The 22,562-nt window shown below is 43.8% G+C and overlaps 1 protein-coding gene across 4 annotated transcripts in view; it reads right to left on the reverse strand.

Annotated features, from left to right (window-relative positions):
- Window positions 1-22,562, reverse strand: part of Camk1d (calcium/calmodulin dependent protein kinase ID) — a 389,880-nt gene that overhangs the window by 220,834 nt on the left and 146,484 nt on the right. For 3 of the 4 annotated variants that reach the window (XM_074056647.1, XM_074056644.1, XM_074056645.1), the window contains exon 2: window positions 19,400-19,531. The exons of the other annotated variant lie outside the window; for it this stretch is intronic. In XM_074056647.1, the coding sequence (XP_073912748.1) occupies window positions 19,400-19,531 (132 nt within the window). The remainder of the gene's footprint in view (window positions 1-19,399; window positions 19,532-22,562) is intronic. 4 annotated transcript variants of the gene reach the window in all.

A 22,562-nucleotide genomic window follows, 5' to 3' on the forward strand; every position in this document is an offset into this window, starting at 1 on the left:
TTTCAACAGTCAGGAGAGGTCTGACTCTTGGAGCCAAGTTCTGGATATCAGAACAGTCTAGAAACCTCATGGGGAATCCTGGCTCTACCAAAGGCCCTATGAGGTTCCACATGGAGATTTTTCCCTCCACAGAGGGGATGGGATCATTGGATTTTCTGCTGAGGGAATATGCCCAAGGTGTAGATACCTTTTAAAATGAATCCAATCCACCCAACCTAGGTAACAATGAGGTCTGTTGGCCCCTTTGAGAGACTCAAAGTCACTCTCTGACCCTCAGGTTTATATGGCGGGAACTATGAGGACGAGAATGAAAAGGACCCAACCACTGCCTTCAAGAAGTGTGATCAATGACAAAGGTGGCACAGTCCCAGGTCCCCTATGATGGCTGGGTGAAGTGCACAGCCCGATCCTAGCATGGATATGTTTAGAAAGTTCTAGAAATACAGCCCCACAGGTCTAGAACATGATCTCCTATAAATGTACTGACTAGGTACCCCTCTGGTACAAAGTCTTTTAGGCTCAAAATTTCCAAAACAGGTACATATATTCATAAATTATAAATAGGTACAACTACACTAGTATATCATGTACACTTAAAAATTATACAATGTTAAAACTTTATAGAATTAGAGTGAAGAAACAATAAATTATATCTAGCAATAATACAAATATTTTTGCTTTCACTAGAAAAACCTTATTAATGATCATATTTGAAATAAGACAAGGAACTTGAATATGATCTCAGTTTTATCCTTGCAATATGGCTGAAAAAGAACTGCCAGGAGCAGAAGTGTCAGCTCTCATTTCCTTGCTGTATGCACATGCTTGCATTTTTAACATTACCTTCAAGCCATGGTTTCTTTTCGGGAATCGTCTTAAAATCTTTGTCTATTTCATGACGGTTACTGTAGGAAAAACTAGGTAATGTAACCCACAAATCCACTTCACTGGCCACATGAAAACTGCCCACAGTTTTCTCAGGCAGAAGCAGGTGAGCAAAGACGTTTAAGGAGGGGGAGGGGCTCCCTTTCCTTGGAATGACTCACAGGCCTGTGACCATGAACAAACCAATGCCAATCTCAAATGATATGTATGATTCTCAACTTCCTCTTTACTCTTACAATCAGAATTATAAGTGGAAGTTCTAACATTTTCCTTCTGTGTCACAATGGACCATTTTATCTGCCTACTTTGGAGGCCATTGCTTTAGAGAAAGAGCAAGGCTAGAGGTACAACCTGGGAAGTCCTCCAGATTAAACAGACAAAATGAGGAAATTGCCACAGATGGACATGTGGAAAGCAAAGGAGGCTGGGTGTCAAACTTTTTTAAGTGTCCCCAGCTGGGAAGCAGAAGGACAAAAAGTCAGCAAAAGCAAAGAAAAAGCCCTCAGAAGAACAGGAAGGTTAATGTACTTAATGTTACAGTACGGAATCTGAGAATTTAAAGAAGTGTGTTGGTTGACTGTTGGTCAACAGGACCCAATGTTTCAGAAAAGTCAAGTGGACTCTCTACCATGAAAAGATTATACCTGACAACTCAAAATTAGCAATTTTTGAGAAAACACTTTCAGTGCCATGGTTGGGAAGAAGTCACATTGCAAAGGGGCTGGCAGATGGACTGGCAAGTGAGGAAGTAGAACTCTTGCTGTAGAAATACAATTTAAAGAAGTTTAGTAGCAAAAGAAGACAAGAGGAAGGATGAAGAAAAAAGAAGGAAGGAGAAAACTGAAATCATCGCTGTCTACAGGGTGACAGCCATTGCTCTAGATGCCTACAATTTCAGAGGATGAACCCCTCTACTCTATAATGCCATAATACTAAATGTTGACTTCATTTGGTCCACTTAAAAATCTAGACCCTATTATAATTGAGACCTGGATTCCTGTCCTAATGACTCTAAAACATCCCTACAGTGCCGGCCATAACATGCCATTAAAATATCCAGTTTCTCATCTCTGTCCATGTAAATCAGCTCTGCCTGATAGAAAAAAAAATTATTTTCATCATGGCTTCTCACCTACTCTGTCAAATAGACCCCCTTCACCCGGCAGAGCTGATCCCCACAGGCACCGCTGACCAAGTCCAATGTCAGGGCAGTAGGCCCCATTTTCTACTGCAGGGCTATAGGCCTGTGGTTTCATTGCTTTCAGGCCTAGCCTCATTTCTCTCAGGCTCATGAGGTCATATTAATTAATCCTGTTACTGGACATACTGTTGAAATGAAAGAAAAATGCCCAAATGAACACCACCATGCCCTGCCTTTTCCTTCACTTCTCTTTCTATTAGTATTCCAACATTCTTCCAGCCACTCAGATTTAAAAACTTACTTCCCTTGTTCCTGATCTTCCATCTCTTGCAGAGTTCCATTGGTTCCTTCTCTTCAGTGTCTCAAGAAAGAGTTGTTTAAAGGGGAACAGGTACTAGAGAAAAGGTTAGATCAAAAAGAATTAACCTAGAAGGTAACACCCACGCACAGGAAATCAATGTGAGTCAATGCCCTGTATAGCTATCCTTATCTCAACCAGCAAAAACCCTTGTTCCTTCCTATTATTGCTTATACTCTCTCTACAACAAAATTAGAGATAAGGGCAAAATAGTTTCTGCTGGGTATTGGGGGGGGGAGAGAGAGGGGGGGGAGTGGATGGTAAGGGAGGGGGTGGGGGCAGGGGGGAGAAATGAACCAAGCCTTGTATGCACATATGAATAATAAAAGAAAAATGAAAAAAAAAAAAAAGAAAGAGTTGTTTAGGGCCTTTCCCTCCAGGACTATCAGAGTCAGACCCTAGCCAACTGTTTTCTACCCTGACACCTCCCTAACCCACCCCAATCCTACACACTACCTCAGGAATCATCCCAAATCTTCCAACATTCCTTCCCAATCCTCCTCCATGCAAAAATCTTCAGTGGTTACCCCGTCATCTAGCATGTGAATAACAGCTCTGTTAGCCTCTCAGGAGGCACCCTGGAGCTCAGACTCCAGACACCCCTCCTTCTCATATCTCAGACACTCCAGCCATCTCCCAAAAAGACAGCCCCCACTCTTCATCTTTCTATTCCTTTTCAGGGCATTCCAATCACTGAGCTCCTTCACGAAGAGGCTGTGATTGGTCCCCCTCTGAACCCCACTCAAAGCACCTGCAGCTCTTGTGGTCCTCAGGCTGCTTTGGTGCAGTTGTCAGGTACCCTGGAACTCTCTACTCTCAGCACCTCGAGATGTGGCTAGACTTTGATTCATTTTTGATAAGGTTTACAAGTCATCAAATTCAGTTCGAAGTGGTGCCAGTTTCTTTCCAGAAGGTTGCTAACTCATTGAAACTTTGGAGTCATTAATAGTGTTGCTTCATCTTATAATTCTGGAGAGATGTAAACAAGAGACAGATCTCCAGCAGAATATTTCCAACAACAGGGGGATGTCTCTGATTGCCATCCACATATATCCCTCTGTGGTATATGTTTTAATTGTTTTATTTGAGAAGAGTGCTTCTTACAAAAAGGCAGCTGCAAAACAGAAAGCTCTGCAACAATTACTAGGTTTCTTTCTTTGTGTGAAACACTGGGTGAGGTCCAAGGAATAAAGCAAGAGATGAACAAGTCAGGAGTACCTCCCAAGTTATTTTTAGGAAACAGCAACAAAACACAAAGGTAAAACTTCCCATCAAGGAATTCTTCTAATGACTTAACTTTAGTTTGTCTTGTGGATTAGCACGTCCACCCCTCAGTGGAAAAGTGTGACTTCTTACTACAACCCAATCACCCAATAAACACCCTAGAACATAGTCTACCCGCAAAACTCAGGGGTGGAAAGAGGCAAATACCCCCAAGAACAAACAGAAAAACCTGACAACAGACCTCCTCAAAAGAAGACAAAGGTTTCTCCAAAATTGCTTAGACCAGAAAGGCTAGACATAAAACATTAAATACAATTGTGCATCCAAGACCCAGCTTGTGCTGGCATATGGGACAAGCAGGTCGTTTCACCACTATGGTGAATCCCAGTTCTCTACTGTATTACATAACAGACAGAGCTGGCTCTGCTGTGTTATCAGCTACAGATCTACTGCTTTGTCCTTAAAGATCTTCCTGCCCCGCAAGGCTGGAACCACTGAACCGTGTTCGTCCACTGAGGCTAACAATACTCCGTCTATGAGGGGTGGGAAAGTGCTCACAGGTCCACTCAGGCTCACACACACCAAGGCCACGGGCCCTAGGAGTCAACCACCAACTCTGCATTGTTGACCCACCACTGCTCAGCTCTCAGGACTTTCCTGTCATGGTAAACTCAACACATTCACACCTGGTTCTGGTTACCCAGTAGCAATCTTTGTGTGCAATTAAACAAAAGACGAAAATGTGGTATATATTTTAAACGAGAAGGTCCCATGTCCCAGCTAAAAAAAACCACCAAGAAAACTGAAAAGTCTGAGGCCATTTTATATATATATATGTTTTTTTCAATGTGGCACTAGGAATTGAACCCAGGGCCTCACACATGCTAAAGACATGATTTTACTACTGAACTACACCCCAAGCCCCCTGATAGGGATTTAATTTATTATATCCAAACTTTCTATTTTGTTTTTTGGTGCCAATTTCCAACTTTGAAATGAATTCAAGTGTACAACTCTCAAGACATTCGTGTTGGCATACATGTGCTTATGTTTTCAAAACACTAGACAATTCTATACGTGCCAAAAAAGTATTTTGACTTTTTTTAGAAGGAAGGGACTATGTTGTCTTCCTCAATCTTCTTTCCTGTGAAATTGGTATAATTCAATTCACCAAAAATATACCAAGTGCCTGCGATGGAACAGGACTTTGAAAGGTGCGTGAAACACGTTTGAACTTCAGGTATATCATCTCTACCATCAAAGAACTTTAAATCTGGTAAGGAAGAAAGACAAGTAAGTAGGCAATCACTTCATATGGTGATAAGTATCACAATGGAGGAACACTCAAATGCAACAGAAATGTATTTCTCACAGTCCCAGACACTGGAGAGGGCAAGGGCAAGTTGCTGGTGAGGGCCTGCTTTCTGGTTCCTAGCTGGTCCCTTCTAGTGTGTCCTCACACAGCAGAAAGGGCTGACTAGCTGTCTAGAGTCTCTTTTATGGATGAAGTCCCTAACCCCATTGAGGAAGGTGGAGCCCTCATGACACAGTCATCTCCCAAAGACCCTACATCCTAATACAATCATCTTGGGGTTCAGGATTTCAAAATGAATTTGGAGGACACAAACATTAGGGCCATAGTATCTTCCTAAATAATGCTCAATTCAGTGTAATTAGAAAACAAATCTAAATTACTTAAAAGTCTGAGCTATCAAACATTTTTAAAGGAGTTGACTTATTTCACGCACTTGTAGCCTCTTGATGCCACATCCACCTGGGGCAAAAGGTAATTACCTGCATTCAGTTTCAACTAGTAAGCTTAAATATGCTAATTACATCAAATATATAGGAAATACATTCCTTTTCTTAGCTAGGTTTCATAACAGCTTCATAAGTACTTTTTATCCTACCAGATGCCCACCGTACAACTTTTAAGAGTAATAGAAAAGATGAACTTCAACTAGATTTGAATCCTGAGTAAACAACTCCAAATAACAACATTCTCTACAATCTCTAAACAGATGCTCTTCCAAAAGCTAACTGAAAAATTCTAAGTGGACACATTGATATGACATCATTTTACTTAAAGTAATTATGGGTTTATGACAGCACAGAAATGTAGTTTGCTGTTGAAAAAGGAAATTAAATGTACACACTAATTGAACTCGAGTACAGGAGTGGGAAATGTGCACTCTGAAAACTGGTGTTCCCATTCAGACCATCTGCTCCTCCAACCCGTCTGCAGCAGGACTGTGAAAATCTTCAGGCACATTCCTTGAATATCATTTCTTCAGAAAATTGTTTCCATTCAGAAGTTTGTTTGACTGATTGATTGACACTGTGGTCTTTATCAAGAGAAACCACTCCTTATGAATTCCTTTTTAAAGAATTGCTTTTTTTTGTAAAAAGTTATACTGACTGAATATTAATAATAATAATAGATACAATAATTTAATGTTAGTTCCCAAAACAAATTCCTTACATGAGCTAAAGCACCCAAATCTACATAATGAAACTTTTATCTCTTAAATGGTTATTTTAAAAAGCAAACCTACTGGTTATACTTCTCCAGAACATTAGTTCAGTGAGTAACTTCCTCATGAATACCGCTAGTGGGTCAAACTTGGCTTACCAACCAGTGTCTACCACCTGCTACAAGGCTTTAAGAAATGAGGCACTCAAAAAAAAAACCAGAAGGAAGAGAAAAGGAAAAAGAAAAAGAAAAGAAGTCACACTGGGCCCTCAAACAAGTCAATTATCCATTCTTTTGACATCTTTAAAGAAACACTCAGTAAAAGCAGCTCTGAACAAAGTGCCCTATTCTGAATCTAGCAGAACATGAGGTCAATCCAAAATGGGGCTTCTAGGGGCCAAGAATTTATCTCTGACAGAAGTCGAGCTCAGCATGCATGAGGCCCTGGGTGTCACCTCCGCACCAATAAATAAATAAAAGAACTAAAATGGAAACTTTATTCAGCTAAACAGGAAGAAGAAGCTGCAAACATTTGCCTCTGAAGTTTTAAGCAATGTAAGATATACCTAATATTCTAATTCAACCCCAAGCTTTGAGACCACTACATTAAATTTATACTCTGCCGTCCATTTCAGCCATCCTCCCTCCCAGTCCCTGTGTCATGTGGCTTTGTCCTAAGGGCAATCTTCCCCAGATTAAACAAGCAACCATCACCCCCGGGCCTTCATGGCCAGGGACTCAGGAGTGGATCTGTGGAAACACAATTCAAAGTGATATACCTCAACTCAAGGATATGCTCATTTTTTTAAAAAGAGCTGCATCCTACCTGAATGGGATGAGGGACCTTATGAAAGGAGACTCACTGGAAAACATAAATGATGCTGGAATGAAAATGTCTTTCTGTAGGTTCACTTTTATACCTAGAAAAATTTATACTCACATATACATTGTGTCATCGAGGAAAATTCTATGGACACTTGGCCAGGCTGGCTTATCCCTTGAACCATAATGTCTTCTGGGTGACTTGCCCAGTAGCTGCTCACTGGCTGCCCCTTCCCCGCTTTGCCTACTCTGTAGGGTCCCTCAGGATAATCCAGTGTCTCCCGAGCCACTGTGTTGTTTATGATGGCCCAGGAGAAGGCAGCTCTGTTTCTAGAACATTCTAGAAAGGGCAATGGGTCAAGCAATGGAAAAGAAACAGCAACTTCCCTGACCTACAACCAAATGGAGGGCGAGGGAAGGGTCTTCCTGGGTTATGACCTCACACCAGAAGAGCACTTTCCATATTTTCCAGATTATTCTACAATCTGTGGCAGGCATCTTCCTACTGGACTTCTGAGAAGTGTTATTTTCATTCTATTGACAAGAGACTGGCAAAAGAAGGCTCTGATCGTCACAAGTACCAGGAATGGGAAGAAGGCCTTCCCAATATTTAATCTTTAATGCTGGCTCTGGGGCTGGCCTCGGATCACCTTTCTAGTGATCCTCCAGCCAGGGGACTGGAGGGAGCTTGGGGTGGACACCAGAGCAACCCAGGCCTCCCACAGCAGCCCTGCATCACTACCAAGGAGGGGAAGTCAGAGAAGAGCTCAGCTAATTGACATGACCAAGGGGATTTCTGAAACCAGACACAATATCCCATCCTGGAACCCGGCCAGCCTACTGCAGTAGATTCTTCAGGCTGTGCCAGACATGGCCAGGGGCTTTAAAAGATGAAGGAGAGTTATTTTCCTGCATTCTTCTGCAGAAGAGGTGGGGTGGTTATGTAGAAATGGTTCTGAATTAGGAGGCCAGAATAACCTGGCTCTATGTCTGGTCTGGTTAACTGCACCCTATGACCAAGTCGCGTTTACCTCTCTGGACATGTTTATTTGTCCTGAAGTCATTCAGGAGAGAAGACCCAACATCTTTTTCTAGTTCTAATGCTCTGTGACTCCAGATGAAGGCAGACGAGAAGACAGAGGTTTTTTTCAAAGATGTATCAGCAAGAAAAACAGCAGAGCTGGCGTGTTCTTGTCAATTCTGCAGTGCCCACTCCACCGGAGACATTCAGCCACCTCATTGCTGCTGGCACGCTTTCCTAAGGCATCAGGGCATCTCTGGGATCCAGCAGGGAGCCTTGTGGGAAGGCAACACTTGAGGGATGCGACTTCTGAGAAGGTCCCTTCTCCCCATTCCCATAGTCTAGCAAGATGGCCCCTGATGTGCAAGCATAACATCCACAGGAAACATTTGGGGGCCCATAGGGTGTGCCAGGCACTGTTCTCAGGGACTTTCAAGCATTCACTCTTCTATCTACAGCATCTATCAGAAGCAAGTATTAACACCATCCCTATTCCCTCATGATGGACCTGGAACATTGAAACAAGTTGCCCAAGGTCAGGTAACTGGTAAATGGTGTAGTCATATGTAAATTTTTGGCAGGTTGACTCTTCGGTCTTCATCAGTATTATACACTACCTCTGTGTTAGCTGATAATTTATGGCAAGAGATTTATTCTTTCATCATTAATAACCACCTCCTACATGTAGGAGACCATTGCCTATATCAAGAATATGTGAGTCAGGCACGGTAGCCTTTAATCCTAGCTACACAGGAGGCAGAAATGGAGGGAATCAGATTTTGAGGCCGAGCCTGGGCACAAAAGTTGATGAGACCCAATCTTGACTAATAAAAGCTGGTCATTCCAGCTGTAAGTAGGATGATTGTAGTCTGGGCCAGCCCAGGAATGGCTCAAGTGGTAGAGTGCCTGTCTAGTATGCATGAGGTCCTGAGTTCAAACCCCAACACTGCCAAAAATAAATAAACAAATAAGAATATATAGCAGAGAGGCATGATGTCTCATGCCTGTAATCCCAGCTATTCTGCAGGTAGAGACAGGAAGATCATGATAGGAGGTAAGCCCAAGCAAAAGTTAGGAAGAGCCTGTCTCTTAAACAAACCAGGCATGGTGGTACATGCCTATATTTCCAGCTATTGGGGAGAAGAGGCAGAAGCCTCGTGTTTGAGGCCAGCCTGGGCAAAGTCAACATAAGACCCTCTCTGTAAAACAAACTAAAAAAAATATGATCGTATTGCAAAGAGACAGAAGACTGGTTTTGAATTCCTGTGCTTCCTATTACTCATGATGTTAAATAATTGCAAGTTATAGAAGTTCAAGTTAACTAAGTCCATAGCTGCAATGCACGGATAGTAATACCCAGTCCACTGGCATACTGTAAGGATTAAATAAATCGGTGCTTATAGAATCACCCTCGTTAGTTTCTAAATCATAACATCTGAACTCAGAATCTCAGAATCTCAAAGGATACAAAGAAATTGCTCTGTACTTTCAGTACATTTGGTTGGAACAAAACTTTGTATTCTGACTTGAAAGTTATCAGTCTATGAGTTTAATTGACATCTATTTCTCACTATTCACTGGAAGTCCTAAGACTGGTTTCCTATTAGGTGCTGGCAGAGTGCCCAAAGTACCAAGGGAGGTCTCGCAACACAGGGGAGCTTGGCACTCTGGGAGATGGAGAGCAGTTCCACAGGTGAGAGAGCTCTGCTCTCTCCCTCCCTCCATCTCTCACCCAATTACACAGGCTATGCCTCAGTTTCTCTTTCCATAAGATAGACAAAATAGTTTCTATTCCTCCCTCCATCCCTCTTATGAGCTCTTGCAGGAGTACAATGAGAATGGGAACACCTAATATTTACATGCTACCTAACCAACATTTTAAAATTCAAAAAGGCATTTCACATGCCTTAGTTTCTATTTCAGATACCCTAACAGAAGATTTTTTTTTATAGTCTTGAGGTACATTTACTGAATGAAGCAAAAGAATGTTTTGCTCTTCAGTAGAAAGGTATGTAAAAATCTGAAATGTGTTTACATGTGAGTACATTTGCATACATACATACGGTATATTTACATATGTGTATATAGATACGTACATATATGTGTGGGTATTTAGTCCATCAGTTCTGTAGCCTTCAGTAAGAACAAGAACACATCTATTATAGCAATGTACTTGTTCGATGTCCTTGTATGTGCTTGGATTCTCAAATGAGTTACTTCCCTGTATTGTATACTCCAGACACTTTTAAATATTTATGAAAGAGTGAAAGAGGCAGGCATATTCTCATTCTCATTCTTTCTCTCCCTCTCTCTCCCCTTCTCCCTCCTCTCTCCCTCCCCATTTCTCTCCCTCTCCCCTCCTCCCTCTCCCTCTCCCTCTCCCCCACCTTTCTCTCTCTCATTCCTGGCCACTGGGATGTGAGCTGCTCTTCTCTGTCATGCCCTCCCCACAATGATGGACTGAAACTACTGAACCCATGAGCTAAATAAATCTTTTCTCTCTTAAGTTGATGGCAGCACAAGAGTAACTAAAAGAGGAAATTGGTGCCAGAGAAGTAGGGTCACTGCTGTGACTAAACCTGTCCATGTGGTTCATAAGTTTTTGTAACTGGTTTATGAGAAGAATTTCGAGAAGTTTGGACAAGTGGGCTAGAGAAAGCCATGGGTTTTGAACTATTTGAGTGGAAGCTCAGCAGACCAGATGCCAATATTTATACAGATAGTAAAGACTGTGCTCACAAGGCTTCACAAAGAACTGAGGACTCAACTGAGAACTGGACTAGGGGCCATTGGTGTTACATTGTGGCAAAAAATTTAGTTATACTTTGTCCATGTCCTGAGACTTTAAAAAAGGCTGAATTCAAAGGTGACAAACTAATTAATCTGGCGAGGAAATTCCAAGGCAGCCCAGCTTTTGGCTGTGACATGAGTATTATTGTATACTTTTAGTTTACAGTGAAAATCAAGAGCAAAAAGCAGAGCAGCAAGACCTGAAAATCTTGTAGTTTGGGCAGAAAATCCTGTGTAAAGTTAAAGCAAAGACATGGTTTTTAAAGGATCAGCAGTATTAAAAAGAAGCCAATACTTTGCAAGGGACAATAGGAAAGATGCCTTAAGGGAATCTCTGGACTTGGTCAGACCCCACACATTGCAGGCTCCAGGGTATGAGAAAGTAAACTCATTTGAAAGACTTTCTCCTTGAGAAAAGAGCACTTCCAGGGTGTCCTGCTTGCACAGGGCCACCTAAGAAGTTGTTTCTCAGGAATTCATTTCATCTTGCTCAGCTGTCCATGCACTCACAGGCTGCTGCGGCAGTGGTTCAAAGGGGCTACTGCTTGAGCTGGCAGCAGACTTTGTCATCTACTATGTCATGCTGGTTTTTCAGACATGTAGAATGAATGAATTAAGGGGTCATGGAGGCTTCCACCCAGATTTCAAAGGAGGATCTGGGAGGCTAGGCAATGTCAGGGTCACTGCAGGCAGCACCTGAGAGGGCGATAAGCAAAGTTATGAGAGTGAAGCCAAGGTTTCAGTGGAGACCCCAGGAAGTTGGAGATGCCAGCAATGTGGAATGTCTATCAAGGAAAGCTGCAGGGAGCAAGCAGAGCCAGCCCGAGAGAGGTCATATGGCCTGCAACTGGCAAAACCACGGACAGACTGTCCTAGCCTGTTGGATCTCATATCATGACACCCTGTACCCAAGATACCGGACCTGGATCTTCAGGATTTAATGTTTGCCTTGTTGAGTTTCAGTTCTGCTTTGGCCTCACCTCTCCTTTCTATGCTCCCATTCCTCCCTCATGGAATGGAAATACTTACTCTATTACCATTGTATTTTGGAGAAGTATAACATGTTTTTGATTCTACAGGGGCTCCACTAAGAGTTTGTCTTGAGTCTCAGAGAAGAACTTGAACTTGAACTCTTGAGAGATGTTGCAACTGTTAAGACTTTGGGGACTCTTAAAGAGGGACTGAATTGTATTTTGCATTATGAGAGCTTCTTAGGAGCCAGGGGTGGAATGTTTTAGGTGTGAGGGTGTTTCCAGAAAGGATTAACTAGAGGGAAAGACCTTCCCTGAATAAGGAATGCAGCATTCCATAGGATGGGGACCACAGTGGTATAAAAGAGGGAAGGAAGAAAGCCAGCTATCATGAGCATTCTCTCCCTCTCTCTATCCTCCCTCTCTTTCCCTCCATCCCCTTCTCTCATTCTCTCTCATCTACTTTCCGGTCACCGTGATGTGAGCTGCTCTGTTTCATCCTCCCTGCCAGGATGGATAGAAACCATGAGCCAAAATAAATCCTCCATCCCCCAAGTTGTTTATGGCCCAGCAATGACAGAGCTAACACACTCACTCCCTCACCAGAGCCTCCCTATTCTCAATTACTTCTGCACTCACTTTGTATAGACATGTCTGGATTTTTCCTCTGTCTTCTTCAACTAAAACATTAACTCCATAAAAAAATTTATGAAGGGAATACAAAAATGGATTAAAAATGGATATTATATCCCACTTATCAAATTCCAGTTCATTCAATTGTATATTTCACCAAAATTGGCTCTAACCAGCCACCAAAGGCTCTCAGCTGAATTTTTAAGCTCTGAAAATAAGAGTGTTTGTTTGTTTCTTTTTAGTGGTACTGGGGTTTGGTACAGGGCTTTATGCTTCCTAGGCAGGTGCTCTACCACTTGAGTCACTCCACCAGTCCTGCTTTTGGTGTATTGGGTATTTTCAAGATAGGGTCTCACAAACACTTTGCCAGGGCTGGTTTCAAACCACAAGCCTCCTGATGTCTACCTCCAGCATAGCTAGGATTATAGGCATGAGCCACTGATGCCTGGCAAGAGTGTGTGTGTGTGTGTGTGTGTGTGTGTGTGTGTGTGTGTGTGTGCGCGCAGGTCATATATAGACAGTTTATATTTATTTGACATCTTGTCTCTCTCAAGATGCTTTGCACTTAATCTCTCATGCAGTGTGATTCCCCCCTGTAAGCTATTCTGACTTTTTTTCTTTACCAATATAAGGCTACAAGACACACACACACTTTTCTCAGAATCATTTAAGTGACATTTGCATATGATCAGCTAAGAAAGTTTATAAAAGAAGAGAGAAAATATGTGCCAAGACATATTACGAGAGGAATTTACCACCATTTCCTCACAGAGCTGAACTCCCCAGGTAAATCTACTTGATTTACTCTGTCCAGTGTGACACACACTCCCTTCAGGATTGGAGAAAGGGAGACTGTTCCATGAAAGCCACACTCAATACAGTATTTGAGAAGCCTGCTCAAGCTCATTTGAACATCCCTGTCTTGTAAGAGGCACAGCCAATTCTCTTTTCCTGTCATTCAAGGGCATCTGCAGGCAATGTCCAAGAAATTATTAGAATAAAAATGCATTAATTCTGAATCTCAAACCAAACAAAAAATGTTCTTTGATTATTTTCTGTGGACAGGGCCCCATGGGAAGGCCACCTGGAAGTCCCAAATGGGTGCTATCTTGGCAGTATTATATCCACTGGCGTCATACCCATATTTCTTCCTATAGACATGCTCTATTAGGAGGAAATAAACAACGGCCATGGTGGTTAGAACAAGGCTATTTCTTGTCTGTCTGGCAGGAGGAAGTTCTCTGGGCTCCCAGAAATAGAAGTGCCTAGAGGGACAGCACAAGTGAAGACGCACCCCAAATGAGGCAAGGTTCTGAGTTCAAGTCTCTAGCGTGGCCATAAGGAACATGGTCACCTCTTTCTTGGGATTTGGTGCTTTCACAGAGCCTAGTTTGGAGAGGACCAGGAGGGGCAGTGTGAGGGTTCTGGTAGGCCTAGGGCAGACAAGCTCCTACACGAATGTCCAAAGCTTGGCAACACTTTGATTTTAACCGTATAACATAATAACCACCACCAACTTGCCACATCTCCCCACAACTGTGTTTCACAAAAACGGCATGATTTTTTTTTTTAATCAAAGTAACTTTCAGTAAGAGTTTTCCAGCATAGCTCAGGGTTCTAGAACTATGACAGATATGCCCACCTCCTGCCTGTTATCATGTGGCACAGACCTGTAACTTTTCACATTTTCTGTTTGTAACCTCCATCTCAGTGCTACCTCTCCAGAGACATTAGAACATCCCCTTCTAGACAAATCAGGTAGACCCTCAAAACATTGAGGGTCCTGGAGAAATTGGAGCCTGAGAAATTCAACTGTCAGCCTTATCAGAGCTTTGCCTTTTCAGTCATTGGAAAAGTGGTTTTGCTCATCTCCAATCAATGAATTTCTATTGACACAAACTTTTCTCTAACACACATGATAAAATGGCACTTAGTAGTGATGAATTTAAGCAAGATGACAGGACCATTCTCCCAACGGAACAGAGCTGCGGGAACAGGAGCAAACCAGCCTCCACTGAGTTCAGCTTTTCTGAAGGCTGCTAGTGAATCCCAGAGCAGCTGTCTTCTGCGGATGTGGAAGCTACCTTCCCTCTTGTTAGTCTACACTGTCTGGCCTAGGGAGCCAGAGGACTTAAGCCACTGGCCAGGCCTCTGCCCACCCACTGGCAGAGAGCTGACTCATCCTCCCTCCAGCCTGCCCAGTCCTGCTATATTTCCTGCCAGTCACCCTGACCTTGGGCCACAGGCGGCTCAGGGGCTGCAGTCCAGCATCCCCGGCTTTGGCATCTGCTGCCATTAGCAGTCGTGACCTATTCTGACCATTCGATCAGTGCCACGTCGTGATGAGGTGACCAGCCTCTACACCCACCTTCCCAGGCCAGGAAGTGCTTGGGCCACTCTAAAAGAGTAAGGTTCAACATCTGAACCCAGCCAGTGTCTGCTCCCCATTCAGTGATGGGGTGATGGACTCAAGTCAGTCAATTCCTTGCTTGCATATGAAATCCAGCTCTTCCAAAGGGAGTGCATTTGAATTTTGCTCCTTTTTTTTTTTTTTTTAAACAATACTGGGGATTGAATTCAGGGCCTCACACTTACAAGGTAGGTGCTCTACTACTTGAACCACACCCCCTATCATTTTGCTTTTAGTTTGTTTTTCAGATAGGGTCTTGTCTTTTTGTCCACACTGGCTCAGAACCATAATTCTCTTATCTATGCTTTCAGAGTAGCTGAGATTACAGTCATGTACCACCATGCCCCACACCTGACTTTTGCTCTTAATCCAAATCTTGCCTACAGGAAATGTGGTCTGGTGTGTGTTTCTGCATGTGTACACATCTGTACACAGTTGCCTATACTCCTAGACAAAATAAGGAGCAGCTTCACCCCCGTGGAAGGTGAGGCCGAGGGCAGGACCTGAGAGCAGCTGCTCTCCATCTGAGTTGGTTATTATGCTGGAATCACTGAGTGGAAGTTGCACTAAGTACATTTTTGGTTTTCTAGTGCCCCATATAAGCTCCAATTCTGACTTCATTGGGTCACCTGGCCATTGGTATGTTCTTAAAAGCTTCCCTGGTGACTTTAATGTGCAGCCAGGGGAACCACTGCTTGAGAGAAAGTGACAGGGTCCTCTGGCATAGCCTCCCCAGTGTACCACAGAAGTGATAAGAACACAAAATTTAAAAGCAGTTTCTTCCCAGACCTCTGTCCCCAAGGCAAAACAATCTCAAAGGGGTAAAAATCACTCATGGTACCTTGTTCCCTTCAGACAGTTCCTCTCAACCAAACTGAGCCTCAGTTTCCTCAAATACTAGTCAAAGGGCTGCTCTCAGCTTTGCTTCTCCTGCCCCTTACTTTCCAGCTTCATGCATTTCCTTCTCTCCCCATCTCATTGAAATGCAGACTGGCTACATATTTGCCTTTCTACCCCTGCAGAAGTGCTTTCTGTGTTGCTCTGAAATTAGATTGGAGCAGTGCTTGGCCTCTAACTAAATAATACCACAGAAGTCATAAAGAATAATCCAGCTAAGGTGTGCAGCACCAATGATATTATATTCCGCACTGCTAAAATACTCCTCCGTGGGACTGCAGCTTTCATTCCGTCTGGAACAGCTCATGATGAATCATGGCGATGCAGCCCACTGAACGCCAAAGTCAGGCCAGCAGCTCCTGCCGCATAGCAACAGCCTACCACGATGCTTACTGGGTTTCCCCCCCACCTCGGAGCTAGGTTTAATATCTACTTATCAAGTAGAAAATTCATTTTAAAACTATTTTCAGAGCAAGTACAAAGACATCCATGAGGATATATTAGCTGCATTATTTTTACCCAATGACATAAATAAATCTCTCACCACACAATAAACTCAGCACATAGAAAGCCGAGCAGGCTCTCAAATGGGCCTACTTGATGAAAAAGGGTGGAATATACAAATGACCAGAGGACAGGGCAAAATTCAGAATAAAGCAGGCTTCTCTGGGGCCCTGTCTACAAAGACAAGAATGCCAAAAGACTTTTTTAAATATATCATTTCAGAAGATTTTAGCATCCACCAATCCAGATCACAGGTGAATTCCATCCTTATCTAGAAAGTCAACTTGTCACATGACCACTTGGACATCCCAAGACCCCTAAATCCAACATGTCCAAGACAGAACTCACCACCTGACCCTCCTGCTTTTGAATTTCTGACCTCAGTTAACAAGGTCATTATCCACCCTGGGATCCTATATCTCCCTCCTCTATTTCCCCACTACTTCCAAATCGAAATCCTACAGCCGGCACTGTGTTCACATCCTCATAATGGTCTCCTCCATTGCAGCCTCATAACCCATTTTAATCTGTTGTTCCTTCATTTCTTTGCCTGATTCACCCAATGGCCTTCAAACTATTGTCTGCCATGTTACAGAAGTCCTGCTCCCTCCAATCCCTTCTTATAAGCTCTGCCAAAATAAACTCTGTGAAAAACATGATGACATTACTCATGTCATTAAAACCCCTTGGTGGCTCCCCAGTGTCTACATAATTAAATTCAAGGTTCAAAGCAGAGTTTACAAGGCCCTCCACAATCCTGCCTTTCTCCAACCTTAGGTCTCTCCTTGCCTCACCTCGAACGCTCTCTTCTGCTCAGAGAAGCCATATGGACGGTCTTCCATCTCCTAACTTCTGTTTGGGCTGCTCCTTCTGGTTGAACTATCTCCCTGCCTTTCTGCCTCAGCAAAATATACTCATTTTGTGGATACTCCTCCTCCTTGCAACCTACCTTCCTCCCCACCTGGAAGGAAGAACCGGGCACCTTACCCCTTAGGCCCCATCATGCTTATATCACATAGCTACTGTACTATACGGAAACAAAACCATGAGACCTCAGAGGGCAAGACTTGCATCTCAAGCTCCTTGACACATGCTGGGACATTGATAAATGTTTGTTAAATGAATGACCAGTACCCCGAAGGCATTCTAAGAGCAGTTCCACACCGTTTGCTTTACAGCTCATAGACTTTTCTTTCGGCTGTTATGATGAAGAACTGCATCTTATTCTATTTGTAAATCATTTGCAGATGACCAAAAATTAAATCAGTACAGGAGATAAATCTCTTATCCCCTGAGAAATCATTTCTTTGTTCTTTACTCCTGAAAGAAGAGTCATGCTTCAAGGCTTTCCAACAACTGATAGTGAGAAACCATCAAAACAAGTTATCCCAAATTCCTGGCCCTCCTCAGTTGTGAGTGCCATGTCTCTGGATGGTTATAAGGGAGGCACAGGGTGGAGACACTAATTAAAGCAGGAGGTTCAGGACATGAACTAACACTGGCTTATAATGCCTATCTCCGTGTCCCCTCCCCATGCACACGGAAAATAACACTGAGCAGAAATGAACTTCCTCAGCTCTCTTACTTCACAGCCCACAAGGGAGCTGCATAATTCAGCAGCAGACAACCCCTGTGCCCAGTGGTAAATCTTGGAAGGCTCTGGGCCCACCCAGAATTCCATCTAAAATGTCAAATGTCTGTAATGCTTCTGCAACTTCATGTCACCAGTGAATAACTTCTCCAAGCAGTGATTTCATATTGGAAAATGAGCAATTTAAATAAATGTTTCATTAACATAGTATTTTCCTGCTTGATGCTAATGTTCTTAATTTGTTTTCTTAGACTCTCTTCCATAGACTCATTTCCTGCAATCCTCCTCAGGACAATCTGAGACTCTCTGGATTCCTAATAGACTATCAGGAGAGCCTAGAAACCAACCAAACAACCAAACAAATAAGCAACCCCACACCAAAAAGCTCCTCAGACTCATTCATTCTGGAACACACATCACAAATGCCATGGCCTCTTCTCTGAGTCTCACAAAGGTCAGAACAGGATAGACTGTCCTGACCACCTCAGAGGCACTGGAATGGACAGATGGAAGCAAGGCATCATTCCGTGGGGCTATGTTGGTCCCAGAAAGAGAAAAGTGAGGAATGGCTTATGGCAGGAAGAATGCAGGGATTGTGACATTTCATTTTGAGGCCCTAGAAGGCCTATTCCCATTCTGCTTTGTTTATCTGTACTGGGATTCGTGCTATGTGCTGATTCCAAATCCCCCAAATATCAAGAATATTTTGAACACCTTTTATTAATAACAACTCAAATTTTCATAGCACACTGTTCAATGCATAGGCCGAATGTGCAAAACCAGGTACCATATAAGGGTTTGTTCCCCCAAACTTTGGGAGATATGGTAGGACAGCTTAATCCTAACAGTGGGAGGAGCATACCCAGACACAGCACTGTAAGACCACCCTTGGGGTACATCCATCCATGTCAGAATGGTTTGTGAGCAGCATTGTACTGGATGGGATGAGATTTTGATTTGGTTTTACTCTATTTACATGGGGAGCAAAACTAAAACTCAATGTAGAGGAGAAACACCTAGACAGCAAACTCTAGGGAAACTTCAGGGTGCTGGGTGCCTTGTCTGTGGCAGAGAACAGAAAAAAAAATCACAAAATATAGAAACACTAGAAGGGTTGATACTCCAGGCTCTAAGCTGCACATCTGAAGCTTTGGACATGGGACTTTATTTTGTGAGATTCATCTCATCCTGTAATAAAGCAGTGACAATGACAATAGTAATAGTCGTCGTAGCAGTGGTGGGAGTAGCCACCCTTCATTGAGCACGGGATGTGTAACAGTGCTGTAGTAAGCATGTCACAAACGCCTGGTGAACACTGTCTCACTTCACCCTTAAAACACTCTGAGAGGGAGATGGCATGAGCCCTACTTTACAGGAAAGACTTGGGGCTCAGGAACCCGCCCAAGGTCACTCAGCTCCAGTGAACGGCTGGGTCTCACTCAGTCTGAAACCAAGTTTGCCTGCAGCTGTGCTTTTTGAAAATAATAACCATCTCCAATGACTGCTATGACTAAAAGAGACAGCAGGTCTGTGTGCAAAGTGCTTTCAAAGCACTGTGGATGGGGTCATTTGCAGAGCCCGCCCTCTCTGCAGTCCAGCGGTCCCCTGGGCCGGCCAGGTCCCTCCTGGGGAGGCCGCCCGGGCCGTGGGGATGAAGGGCTGTCCCTGCTGCCACTTACTTTCTCAGCACGGCGATCTCATTCTCTATACTGCTCTCCTTGCCCTTCAGCGCCTTCTTGGGGATGCACTTCACTGCAAAGAGCTTTCCGGTTGCTTTCTCTTCAGCTAAAACCACTTCAGAAAAGGCCCCGCTGTGAACAAAAAGGGAGAAAAAGAAGGCTTAGACTCAGGAGTGCTGGTTTCACAATGGCTTCTCTAAACTTGCGACCAACATTTGAGTGAACAGGCTAATGGACGTGATCATAGGCCTGGCTGCACTTCTACCCAGAATGGCTCTTTACCAAACACCCTAATAAAAAGTGTGCCCTCATGCAAAGGACATAGGTCCACAAGGACAGTGAGGCCCACATGGGTTGGTCACCTCAAGGTGTCACCTGTCACTCTGCTGTCCAACATGGTAGTGTCCCTTTGGACACTATCCCCTGAGTCATTGTTCTTTGTCTCAAAACTTTCAGAGCACATCTGGTCTCCTCTGAGAGACTCTAAAGATGGCTCCCTCACAACTATGATTGCAGACACACTCTCCTACATCAACATAATCCGCAGTTGTTGCCTCAACACCACGCTTCAGGGCCTACATTCTTCGGTCACAAGCAGAGAGCTGCCTAGGCGACAGGAATACTCCCCAGAGAGGCTCCCCCTGCAGAGAAGGATGGAATCCTTGGCATCTGTCATCTCCTTTCCCACCACACGGAATAAAAAGTCATACTAAAATTCCCACAGGCTCTTTTGCCCACAGAAGGGTTCAAGCGCTTTGCAAACTCTGAATTAATTCTCGCAGATAGGTAGGGATGTAATTACACTGTGAGCTGGTGCAACACGTGGTATTGACACAGGGTTAATTAATTGGTAGGAGTAAGCAAGTTTTCATTAAGCAGCTTATTTCCTTTTCAAACCAACCAAACAAACAAACAAACGAGGACCACACAGTGCGGAAGACTTGCCTGCCTACAAATGTAAATTTAACTCTGCACTGGCAGAGTACACTGAAATCAGGACAAGTGGGACCTGAGAGCCCTCTTTCCCCAGAGGTAGCATATTCGGGCTGGGGCAGAATTTCCCTAACACTCTGAGACAGATTCCTCCACTGGCCCAAGACCTCACAACCAGACCCTGATGATACAGGCCAAGGCTATGCCAATACCCAGAGTTGTTCTCTGTCCCCAGACTTTCAGGAGTATCATTGATTTCCTCAGAAAGACTCTAACGATGACTTCCACACAACTGTGGTTGGAGACCAACTCTTCTGTATCAACAGAAATCACTGGTGTTGCCCCAATACCACACCTCTGGGCCCACTTTCTTCAGTCTCAAGCAGAGAGATGCATACACAAGGAAAGCCTACCTTTCTTTCCCTCTCCTTTCCCATCTGACAGGGCCAAGGGAAGATATATGTATCTTCTTTCCAGAGAGAGGAATTCCTGTTACTTCATGCAACTACCTGTGAGTCTTTGGGACAGTATTCCCTCAGGAACCTACACTCTCAGGAGAGAAGTCTATCTGTCTTCAAGGTCTGACTCTTATTACACAAACCTAAGGGGCAGAAGACAGTCTTTCCATGAAATACTCAAGGATTGTGCCCAAATTCACAAATTTTTAGCAAGTAGGATTCTCCCTTCAGAAGGTTATATACCAAACCTTCTAGAACCAGCCAGAACAATCTGTAAATGTAAACTCATAAAAACCCATGACATAATTAATACAGCATGATATATGGAATCAGATAGTCCCAACAGTACTTGGTCCATGCCAATGGCTTTAACCCAAGAATACCGGCTCAGAGCAACTTTAGAATCTGCCCTAGAGCTCATGACCTGTGCCTCCCCTGTTACCTCTAAAAAGGGACGAACAAGGTAAATTCAACTCATTGGGGGTTCTTAGATGGAAGAAGACCCTGAACACTCAAGGAGACACTTGCTCCCTTCTGCTATCCTCCACCAGCAGGTGGAAGAAGGACTGTGTTAGAGAGCAAGTCAGTAGGAAAGACTAGGACTCAAGTGCCATGGGTGACTTCATGCTGAATATTCCACTTACTCATTTTCAATTTCCATTTGAGTGCCTAATGCTGATGGTACCACAGTGGTTTTCCTCCTGAGTCTGTTGGATTTGTTAAGTCTATATTCCAGGAAGCAGAGAAGCCCTTTAGCAGCAGTGACCACTACCCCTGCCAGGCTTGAGTCAAGGACAGAACTTGCTATGGGTTCTGTCCTCTGTGGCTGCCCCTGCCCTGCTCCTCAGGCTGCCCTGCTCTTTCTTCAGGGAGTCTGTATACAAACAATGACAAGCTATGGCCAATGCAGAGCAGACACTCTGTTGAAGAGGGGACCCTAAAGTGGAGATCTCAAAGCCCACAAGGAAAAAGTACTTCCTTCTGTGTATCTGTTCTCCCTAGAGAACACTGAGAAGTGAAGTTGTGGCTCGAAATGGCCCCTTGTGGGATGACAAACTGAGGAAGGGACTGACAGTTTTCCAGAGCCAGCTGTGCAGCATTTCAGCTGCAAAGAACTGAAAAAAAGGTGAGGCCATGGTGTCCCTGCATAAAGCTTTCTCTGCCTTTGCCTCTAACTATGGAGGGATGGACTATCTGGGACCCTAATGTGAAGTCAGGACAATGGGCACAGATATGTAATGGATTCGTGAGCTAAGCAGCCCAGGAATTGACCAACATGAGCCAGTCAACAAGGCACCTATACCAGGGCACAAGGCAGGCCCTGGAGGGACAAGGAAGCCCCAGCAACTGTCACTGAAGTCACAAAGTCAAGGTCATAGTCTCATTCTCTCAGAATGAAAGTCAGCCTGCATTTCCACTGCCATGCATATATCCAAAGGAAGCACAAGCAGGGACTTGAGAAGAGACCTGCACACTCATGTTCATGACAGCATCAATCATAGTAGCCAAAAGGTGGAAGTAATGCCAGTGGTCATTGGTGGATCAATGGATACACAGAATGTGGTCCACACATACAAAGGAATATTCACTCATTAAAAAGGAAGTGAGTTCTGAGACATGCTCCAATGTGGATGGGCCTTGAAGACATGAGACTGGTGAAAGACGCCAGTTATGAAAAGACAAACACTGTTATGATTCCACTTCCATGACATCCCTAGCGCCAGCAAATTCACTGAGACAGAAAGTAGAGCGGTGGTTGCCAGGGGCTGGAT

The sequence above is a fragment of the Castor canadensis genome, chromosome 15 (assembly GCF_047511655.1).
Source record: "Castor canadensis chromosome 15, mCasCan1.hap1v2, whole genome shotgun sequence".
NCBI classification, from domain to species: Eukaryota; Metazoa; Chordata; class Mammalia; order Rodentia; family Castoridae; genus Castor; species Castor canadensis.